Source organism: Pseudophryne corroboree, chromosome 1 (genome assembly GCF_028390025.1).
Source record: "Pseudophryne corroboree isolate aPseCor3 chromosome 1, aPseCor3.hap2, whole genome shotgun sequence".
In the NCBI taxonomy this organism is placed as follows: Eukaryota; Metazoa; Chordata; class Amphibia; order Anura; family Myobatrachidae; genus Pseudophryne; species Pseudophryne corroboree.
This window is the reverse complement of record NC_086444.1, coordinates 957,837,327-957,848,616: the sequence shown is the minus strand read 5'-3', so window position 1 is coordinate 957,848,616 and position 11,290 is coordinate 957,837,327. Positions and strand designations below refer to the sequence as shown.

General features: G+C 41.9%; 1 protein-coding gene across 4 annotated transcripts in view; it reads right to left on the bottom strand.

The window, feature by feature from the left end:
• Positions 1 to 589: 589 nt before the first annotated feature.
• Positions 590 to 11,290, bottom strand: part of NAF1 (nuclear assembly factor 1 ribonucleoprotein) — a 453,380-nt gene continuing 442,679 nt past the window's right edge. For all 4 annotated transcript variants that reach the window (XM_063920445.1, XM_063920444.1, XM_063920447.1 and 1 more), the window contains one exon: positions 590 to 1,483. In XM_063920445.1, coding sequence (XP_063776515.1) covers positions 1,008 to 1,483 — 476 coding nt within the window. In that variant the 3' untranslated portion in view covers positions 590 to 1,007. The remainder of the gene's footprint in view (positions 1,484 to 11,290) is intronic.

Here is an 11,290-nt window from a genome sequence, read left to right as displayed (position 1 = left end):
TCAGGTGTTACAGAATGTTAGCAGCTAACAGAGGTCTGCTTATTACTTATTAAGTACTTGTATTGCTCCCTTTGTAGTTTTAATGAGTCCTGTCACCATGGTGATTGTATAAACTTTACACTGCACGCCTGTGTGTGATGGGTACGGGGCGCCGGCGATTGCCTGTGATGTCACCGGGATCCCGGAGCTGGCGGGAATTTCAGCACACTGGTGGTGAGCACACAGCTATATTTGTATGTTTCTGTACATGTGCATTTAGTCGTGATAAAAGAGCCAAAGCTCTGAAGCATTGACTGCACCATTTGTGTACTGCCTGATGTTTTTTTACACCTGCACCACAGGTCTGGAGGGCCATCCACTGCATCTGCATTCCTTATAAATAATATATATATATATATTATTTGTTTTTATTTTTTTATTTTACTATAGGTTATAACAACTTTCATTTAACTTACCAATGGTTGTATTATACCATTAGTGGGCTGCATTAAAATGAACAAGGGAAAATGTCTGAACAGGAAAGAAGACAAAAACAGAACATACTTAAGATTAAACAATGTTATATACAAATAAAAACTCTAGAAAATACTTATTTACAGATGTAATTACAAATTTATTAAGCATTAAAATAGGACATTTTATTGTCCTGGCTTTTGAATGTTATAAATAAAAAAAATGAAAAAAAAAATCGAATACAAGATTTCCTCTTGAAGTAATTGACACATATTTGAAATGGAAAAAAAAAAATCTCGATACAAATGATGTCCTGTAAGATACGGTCATGCTCAAAATAAAATGTCAAAAATTTGTAGACCACTATTACTATAGAAACAATGGACCAATTTATACATTTTACCTCACAAGTTCTAAACAGAAACACGAGGTAAAGTAATTTAAAAAATGTATACATTGCTGTAAATAGAAATGACACTATTTATACAGGATTTAATGAAAAAAAAATCTCCTCTAGCTTTTCAGTGTTGGTTAAACAAAAGGAACTGAAGCGATCAATGATTACAATTGGAACAATCAGCATCTCCAGTGCTGGGAGGAGGCGGGGGAGGAGGAGGAGGTGGTGGTGGAACCAAGTAAAATTGTGAGTTCTGCATATAAGGAAAATGCATGTTCTGTCCAGGCCAAATCATATTTGGTGGTGGAGGATGAGAAGGAGGAGGAGCAGGAAGGGGGGGAGGAGGAGGAAGAGTTTGCATATTTCCATAATGTCCATAAAAACTTTGAAATCTAGCAGGATGGCCATTATTTTCTAATGACATTTGATATTCTTGAGAATTCTGGTAAGGATAGGTCTGTTGCATCACATTTTGTTCTGGATAATTCGGAGGGAAATATGGTCTGTGATAAGCATTTTCTAGGTGGTGTGATCCTCGTCCACCGGAGAAGTGTGATGCTGAATCATTTCTTGAATATGGCCTTGAATATTTCTTATTTCCACCAAACTGATTTGATTCCTGGGCACTGGATGCTTTAGATGAGATGGGAAAGATGAAAACCAAACATTAAAAATGGTCCGTCTATTGTCATATAAAACAGTAAGTCAAATGGAAAAATTGCGTGGTAGAGAATTTAGACACAATTCCACTGAGGCAGGGGCTAATGTGAAAAAGTAAAATCTGTGAAATGGTGGAACTACAAACAGTAACAAACCCACACAAAAAAAGCGTAACCTCATGTAAGTTGGTCAATATAGAGACATACTTACCTGTCCAGTACTGCTGTCTTACTCTAGGCAGTACCTTTGCGGCAGAGAGACTGTCATGCAGGAGAGGCACAATGCAGCGATCATGCATGTCCATCTCAGAACATGTGATTGCCAATTATTATACTAGGTCTACACTAGATTGCAAACACTACAACATATTTAATGGTATTAATTCTAAACTGAAACTATAAAAACAGAAAAGACTGACTACACAAGGGAACTTGTAGCAAAACCCCCCCACACGTATAACATGTGGCTATATACCGTTTCCATGTGAAGATAATCAAGGCGATATATGCGTAGTGTTGGCTGAACCTATATTCATAGGCGTGAGTGCAATGCGATGAAGGACAGTGAATAGCTTAATCAGAGATTGGTTTATTAACTAGGTAGAACAGCCGGATGTGAGTTATCACATGGCTAATGCAACATAAATATACGTTATGGTAAGAACTTAACGTTGATAACGGTATTTCTCCTATCTACACAAGTTCCACAGGATAACAATGGGATATGATGGAGTGACAGCGGATTGGCACCAAACTATCACAAGCTTTCAGTCCTCCCAGGATGCAACGGGCCCGTCCATATATCCCCGCCCACTGGCTCAGGCAAATCAGTTGGATTCCAAAGCATTTAGGCGAGAACACCACACATGCACACAATTCTGTACAAGAAGGAAGAGGTTCAGTGATTAGAAATATCCTCAAATCAGGTGAGTCATGGTGGGATCCCTGTGGAAACCTGTGGACATAGGAGAAATACCGTTATCAACGTTGAGTTCATACCATAACGTATATTTCTCCGGCTGGGTCCACAGGTTATCCACAAGATAACAATGGGATTTCCCAAAGCAATTTTTAGTGGTGGGGACGCTCTTGATTGGACACCCGAATTCAGCGTCATGAGAGGCAAAAGTATCCAAGGCATAATGTCTAATGAATGTGTTAATAGAAGACCATGTGGCTGCCTTACATATCTGTTCTGCTGAAGCACCACGTTGTGCTGCCCATGAAGGACCTACCTTACGAGTAGAGTGAGCAGAGACATTAGCCGGAACAGGGAGATCAGCTCGAGAATATGCTTCAGAAATCGTCATTCGAAGCCATCTTGCCAGCGTCTGTTTAGTAGCAAGACATCCTCTCTTGTGAAATCCAGAGAGAATGAAGAGAGTATCTGTCTATCTGATGGCACTGGTACAATCCACGTAGATCCTGAATGCCCGGACTACGTCCAGTGACGCATCTTCCGCAGAAAGTCCCGATACCTGAAAAGCCGGGACTACAATTTCTTCATTAAGGTGGAATTTAGATACCACCTTAGGAAAATACCCAGACCTAGTTCTGAGAACTGCTTTGTCTGGATAAAAATCAGAAAAGAAGCTTTAAATGACAGCGCTCCTAAATCTGACACTCTTCTAGCTGATGCCATAGTTAGTAGAAAGAGAACTTTAGCTGTCAACCATTTAAGATCCACTTTATTAAGTGGTTCAAACAGAGCAACTTAAAGAGCTTTGAGGACTAGACTTAAGTCCCAAGACACTGTAGGATGAATGCGCAGCATTCCCTGGAAAAATGTACGCGCATCCTGTAAATTGTCAATTTTCTTTTGGAACCATACAGTCAATGTTGATACTTGCACTCTCAAGGAAGCCACCTTCAAACCCTTATCCATTCCTGCCTGAAGAAAATCTAAGTCCCTAGACACTCTGAAAGATTTTGGGTCCATATTTTTTTTACTGCACCAATGAATAAACAGATGGGTCCACGTTTATCTTGGCCTTTAATAGGATTAATTGAGCCACGTCAATCAGACTTAATCCCCTGCTGTAATGACTTAACCCCCTGATGTATTGTTCTCTTTATTGTATTGCAGCTGAGAACAATAGATGAAGGGCTTATGTTAATAAACCACGGTGTGCCTAGGCGCAGCAAAGAAGTCAAGATAAATATGGACCCATCTGTAGGCCTGCCATATTCGGTGATACACTAAATGCAAGCTGAGGAGGGTTTCCTTGCTTTGAGCACAGTTTGAATTACCTGTTGTGAGAATCCTCTTGACTTCAGGATAGAGATTTCAAGAGCCACGCCATCACCGACAGTCGATCCAGATGCCTGTGATAACAAGGACCCTGCATCAGTAGATCTGGACGTTGAGGGAGCAGAATTGGAGCATCCCTCGACATCCTCTGCAGATCTATGTACCAATGCCTTCTGGGCCAAGCCGGAGCTATTAGAATCAAGGCACCCTTTGCTTGTTTTATTTTCCTCACCACCCTGGGTAGCAGGATGATCGGAGGAAACAGATATGCCAGATGAAAGTCCCATTTCTCTGACAAGGCGTCCAAAAAGATCGCTCCGGGATCCTTTGTTCTTGACCCGTATGCGGGCACTTTGTTGTTCAGAAGGGATGCCATGAGATCTATCTCTGGCAACCCCCATGTGTCTACTAGAGTCTGAAAGACCTCCGAGTGTAGAGCCCATTCGCTTGCTTAAATGGTATTTCGACTGAGAAAGTCAGCTTCCCAGTTTAGGACTCCCGGAACGAATACTGCGGACAGTGCTGGAAGATGGAGTTCTGCCCATTTTAATGTGTGACTTACCTTCTTCATTGCTTTTTGGCTGTGAGTTCCTCCCTGATGGTTGAGGTACGCTACTGCCGTTGCATTGTCCGAGCGGATCTGGACTGGTTTTCCTTGCAGTGTGTCCTTTGCCTGAATCAGTGCCATGTATATGGCCCGAAGTTCCAACAGGTTTATTGGCAGGCAACTTTCTTCCAAGGTCCACTGTCCCTGGAACCATAACTTCCCTGACACTGCTCCCCAGCCCTGAAGACTGGCATCTGTTGTCAGGACCTCCCAATCTGATATCCAAAAGGGTCTCCCTTTGTCTAGATGGGATGTATGCAGCCACCAGGCTAATGACTTTCTTACCTTTCCTTGAAAGTACTATGGTCTGTTTCTTTATTGTCTGATGTACTCCATTCCATCTGGCCAGAATCAGACGCTGCAGAGGTCTTGAGTGGCATTGTGCATACTCCACCATGTTGAATGTTGACACCATCAAACCCATCATTTGCATTGCTGTATGAATTGATATTGTTTGACTGTGTAACAACTCCTGAGTCCTTAACTGCACCTTGGATATCTTGTTCCGAGGTAAAAATATTTTCTGCAGACTTGAATCCAGTAAGTCATCCGTTGTGAAGGAATCAGAGATGACTTTGCCCAATTTATGAGCCATCCGTGCTTCTGTAGACGAGTTATTGTCTGTTGGAGATGGCACAGGAGCAATTCCTGGGATTGTGCCAGGATTAAAAGGTCGTAGAGGTATGGAAAATTTCTTATACCCTGCTTGCAGAGATAAGCTGCCATAACCACCATAATCTTGGTAAATACTATGGGGGCTGTGGCTAACCCAAAGGGTAATGCCTGGAACGGAAAATGTTGCTGGAGGATGGCATACCTGAGATAAATTACCAGCGATGTCTGTTCATATCATTACAGTGGACGAGTAAATTTAAAAAGATCCGAAAGGATTGTATAAAATTAACACATTTATTACTGACACATGATAATATACTTGCTCCTGAGGAAGCTGGATCATACAAACCAGCGAAATGCGTTGAGCCTGTTGCCTGTTCTGATATCCACTACCATCGCTGGCACATCTTGGTCACTCCTTTGCAAAAGACTGGACTTTTCCATTGCAGCATCCACCCATCTGGACCTTTCCATACCTGTTAAGGACATTAAACTTTCCAGCTATCTATGATGTGGACGAAACCTGCATTTGGATCACTGGTAACAACCTCATGATTGCAAAACTATCGGATTTATGCCAAAAAAAACGATTATTGATGGTAATATCCAGTGACATTAGTCCTATTTGAGTGTTTCCTAGCCAGTATTGTGGAACTCTAACTAATGATATCTATACACAGGATCTCATGGCATATTTTAATTTATTTTAATTCATGTAGTTATTTTATCATGTGTCAATAATAAATGTGTTAATTTTATACAAGCCTTTCGGATCTTTTTAAATTTACTCGTCCACTGTAATGATATGAACAGACAGCGCTGGTAATTTTTATTTTTTTCTATAGTATCCACAAAGGGGAACTTACCACCCCCTACCAGCTGCTATTGATAGCGCACCCTAATTTTCCCCTATTATATTTTCAAATCTGAAATAACACTGATGGGACAGTGCTATAGGAACATGTAGGTAAGCATCCTGAATATCCAGGGATACCATGTAATCCCCTGGCTCCATGGCCAAAACTATGGAGTGTAACGTCTCTATGTGGAACCGTGGTACCCAAATGTATTTGTTTAGCATTTTGAGTTTGAGAATGGGTCGAAAAGACCCATTTGGCTTTTGAACCAAAAACAGGTTGGAGTAAAAACCCGGTCCCTGTTGTGCAAGAGGTACTGGAATAATTACTCCTGATTGAAGTAATTCTGAACTGCTTCTTGCAGGGCTCCGGCCTTCTCCTCTACCCGAGATGAGCTGGTGCAGAAGAATCTTCGAGGAGGATGCTTCTTGAAAGGGAAAACATAACCCAGAAATACAGCTTCTTGCACCCAGGCATCTGTTGTAGACTGCTGCCATATCTGTGCAAACTGAAGAAGTCGGCCCCCTACCCTGGGATCCCCCAGGTGGAGGCCCGCACCATCAGGCTGATGGCTTATTTTCTGGTTTGGAAGTTGGCCCTCTGGTAGCCCAATGCTTCTTTGCCTTACCAAACTTATTGTATAGGGGCTGCTTACGATCACTTTTTTCTTTTGCTTTTCCTTGCGACCGAAATGGGCAAAAAAACGGACCCCTAGGCCTGGGGTTATTTGTGGCAGGAAACCTGACCTTCTTGGAGCCTGCTTCTGATTCCAGAATATCTGACAATTTCTTACCAAACAGAATATTCCCAGCAAAAGGCAAAGATTCCACAACCTTCTTTGAGTCTGAATCAGCTTTCCATGTACATAACCAAACTGCTCTGCGAGCAGCTACTGTTAAGGCTGATGCTTTAGAAGCAATAGTACCCATATCTATTGCCGCTTCTTCTAAGAATACTGCAGCCTGTTTCATGTGAGCTATATGGGATTCTTGCTCCCTTGAAGATGCTGAAAGCCCGTCTTCCAGTACCTAAGCCCATTCAGCTACTGATTTTGCCATCCACGCTGAAGCCAGAGCTGGCCTTATGACTGCCCCCCGACAGAGAAAATATGGTTTTCAAAAAAAACTATCCACTCTCCTGTCCGTGACATCATCTAATGACGTTGATGGCAAAGGCAATATAGATTTTCGCACTAATCGAATGACATGCGTATCTACTTTAGGAGGCACTTCCCTTTTTAAACAGTCCCCAGTTGGAAAAGGATAATTGGAATTCCACTTTCTGGGAATCCTGTATTTTTTATTGAGTGTAGCCCAAGCTTCTTCCATGATTTCCATCAGCTGGTCTGATCCTGGAAACTCTATCCCAACTGTTTTGGGACGTTTAAACACAGGTGCCTTAGTTTTTAACATCGGCTCTGCTGCATCCTCTAAGGACAGAAAAGCCTTCATTGCTCTAATTAATTCAGCTATATCCACTGAGCTGATACCTTCTACCTGTTCTTCGTATGCTGAAGCAGAGTATATAGAGCTATCATCATCTGATGAATCATCTTGTGTAGCCTGTGAATTTGATGATTTATTTACACTCTGTTTATCAGCTTGTTTCATTGGAGAAGCTGTTGGGGATATACCGTAAGGGAGCTGCATGTATGGGTTAATACTGTACCCTACTCCTGGTATTGAAGCTGTAGGAATTACTCGTTCAGCTATACTGAACAAGGTCTGTGCAAACATCGCCCAAGGTGGATCTGCCCGATGCTGAACAGGGATCTTCCTTGTAATCTGCTGAAAAGCAAAACAATTTGCACATAAACCATCCTGTACCAGATCCTGAGAGGATAATACAGTTTTGCAAGACAAACATGATATGAGTGTTGGTGTTACTGTCGTGTAACCTCGTCACTTTTGCCGCTCTTAGACATGATAAATAATCAGCACTTTCACAGTGTACTACACAATTTGTGACTGTAATCACTTTACTTTCTAAAATGATATCAATCTGACCCTACCCATGCACCAGCATTGAGGCTCAGGAAGAAACCACTGACAAACATATATAAAGTCATCAATCACACTAGCAGTCAGTCACATGTTATATATTAGTCATATGAGCATATTATCAACTACAAACACATTTGAAAGTATGTAGGAGTACATATTACTGAATTCTGTTCTATACAGATCTTAACGTATTCAGACGCAATGCAAAAAAAACCACAGTAATGTACAGAGGCTCATATGCAATAGGCACTAAACTTAACTATTCATACTAACAAAAGTAGATAGAATTATAGTGCTGTATAACCCGTACTCAGTAGAGTGGGATACAGGGAGACTCGCCTCACTTCCAAGATCGATCAGCGAACGCTAAGTGGATCCAGACGCTAATAGTGTACACTGCCGTTCCGGGAACTTTTAGCGAACACAGACGCACCGGTCATACAGACGCCTGTACTGCGACCGGATCTCCTCGCGGTAGAGTTTAGTGAACACATACGCATCGGCCTATGCTGCGACCGAGACCCCTCGTGGTAGCGTCTGAGCCAGAAGTGAGTCAACAGTTCATGGCGGGAGACCGACGGAAACTGGTCATGAACTGGGGGAGGGGCGACCAGGACAGCGTCTGACTCCCCACCGCTGACATCAACCCCAGGGATTGCAGCCTCATGCTATTCCTGGTGCCTTATGATCCCGAAGGCCTAGCGCTGGAGCACCTGTGGTGGCGGCGCGCCAGCTACTGTTTGGTAGTCTCCTCCCAATACAGTGCGGCTGTGTCCGTATTCCCCTTCTAAGTGGAACCGATGCCTTACCTTCTCCCCGTGCTCCGGCCACAACCTGGTAACGTCTGCTGGACCTGTTAGTATATCCGACACAGACGCCCGCCGAGACAGCACTGTACCGTGGGTAAGCATTGTTGCGACCCGGTGGAGAGTTGTTGGAGCGACTCTTTCCAGTATGCGTATAAGGCACTGTTAGGAAAGATCACTCAAAAACATAGTAAGACCATAAAAATAAAATAAGAAAGCTTAGGGCTGCCAAGAACAGCAGTCCTCTGATCATGGTCCGGCTCCTGCCGCACCAAACAAAAAACTGGTTTGCCTGAGCCAGTGGGCGGGGATATACGGACGGGCCCGTTGCATCCTGGAAGGACTGAAAGCTTGTGATCGTTTGGTTTCAATCCGCTATCGCTCCATCATATCCTATTGTTATCCTGTGGATAACCTGTGGACCCTGCTGGAGAAATCACAAAATGCCATTCAAGGTAGACCCAGCCTGGAATGGGTTAAAACAAGCATGGAGTGACTAGAATATTGCACCTAGGAACATATACAGCGATGGCAGGGATACTTGTAGTACGCCTAGTGGTGGTGACACTGTGGAAACACCACATCAGAACGACAATCACTAGTAGAGATACTCATGTGCACATCCTATCTGTCTGGAGTAAAAACAAGTGGTAAGATGGGCATATTAAAGGGGTATCTGGACTCTGGGTCGACACCCATTAGGTCGACAGTGAATAGGTCAACACTAGAAATAGGTCGACATGCAAAAAAGGTCGATATGAGGTTTTTCACAGTTTTATTTCTATTTTTTTTAACTTACATATTTTACGATCTACATGGACTACGATTGGGAACTGTAGCTTGTCCGAAGCACGGCGAGCGGAAACTGTGCACTAATTGAGGTTCCTGGTCACTTTACGAAGAAAACAACACAAACCTTCCCCCATGAAAACCCCATGTCGACCTTTTTTCATGTAGACCTTGTTCATGTCGACATAATGGGCGCGTCAAGCTATTTCTAGTGTCGACCTAGCCACTGTCGACCAATAGGTGTCGACCTAGACACTGTCGACCCATATCCATTAAAGGTCACACATGCGCTGTAGTGCACCTTCGTTACTATGGAGACAAAGCAATAATGAGGAGACAGCACAGTGCGTAAGTTACAAGACACTACACCCATTAATAATAAAAGCACCTTAACAGTCCAGGTTTTAAGAATAACCATGCTTAAGCACAGGTGACACAATTAGTACCTCAGTGAGTATGATTACACCATTTGTACTTAAGCATGGATATCCTTAAAACCTGGACTGTTAAGATGCCTTGAGGACAGTTTGGGAAACCCTAATCTTTGCTAAAAGGAGATATTCTATTTTTATTGTTCTAAATAACAATGCGTTTATGTATCAAATGAGATTCAATTAAAAAAAAACCATGCAGGGCAATATAGAGCAATGAATACATTATTCATACTAAAATTATACATGTAAACCGATAAGCTTCTCTCAATAAATATGGGCGCAGCAGATGAACCATTAAGAAAAGATTCAGTTAAATTAAGTTATACTTCTCTTGACTGGCTTACATAAACTTAGAGGCACCATTATTTCAGTGGTTAGAAATTCCGGCGACGCAAGAGGCAACTTACCATACATAATTTACCCAGTGTTCGCACCTACATACACAAGGGGTGCTTATTGAAAAAAAAGAAAGCTCCCCTAGAGTTTATACCTATACTGCAAGACATGTTAAGTCCAGGGATGGGGGATCATATACCCAGATCTCCCCCATCCTGACATCAATACACACAGTGGTCATTTCATTTGATGTGGTAGGTTGTCTTTTTTTTTTTTTTTTTTTTTTAAATGGTATGACTTCTTGGGTAATCATATTATTCCTACACATTTTATGCTTTAATTCACATGTGGGAAACTGGGTAAAATATAAGTGCATTATCATTTTCAAGTGCATATTTTACTATGAATACCTGTGTGTTAGATCTGGCAACAGTGTATACGTCTGTGTGGGTATTGTATAAACACTTCCAGATATTGATGTTAGATTGTGACTAACCCAGAAAGCACCAAAATAGCAGGAAAGGGGTTAAAGAGCAAATAAAGCTATGATTTGACACTACATACCTGGGATGTTAATACTCCCTTAAAATGTCCACCCCACTCTTCTGCAGCAGGGAGGTGCTTCCCTAACAGTTCCTGTGTCTACCCCAGCTTTGCAGAATGCACTGTGGATTCATACAGTACATACTGACAGATCTAGTAATAGCAGTGTAAATCTTTAGACTGCAGTCAAAGATTTTTGAATTGCATTACATTCATTAGGACATGTTCCTAAACTTGTGGAATGAGCTTCAGTTGCCTGTAATTGGGAAAGACTTCATCGAAAGACAGATTAACATTGAACTATATCTTTCACCTTCATGTTTTAAACATGTAAGTTTCATTTTTGAGGTTTAGTGATCTTTTAAAAAGAAAAATTACCCATGAAACCATGTCAAATATCATACAAGTTTGAACAATAAATAGTGATGTTCACTAATTCTGAGGTTTGACAAATTAAATGGTCTTTAACAATATTCTGAGGATTGTATTACAGTATGTGGAACAGTATCTAGAGCTGACCTTATTTCATTGTGAGTAATT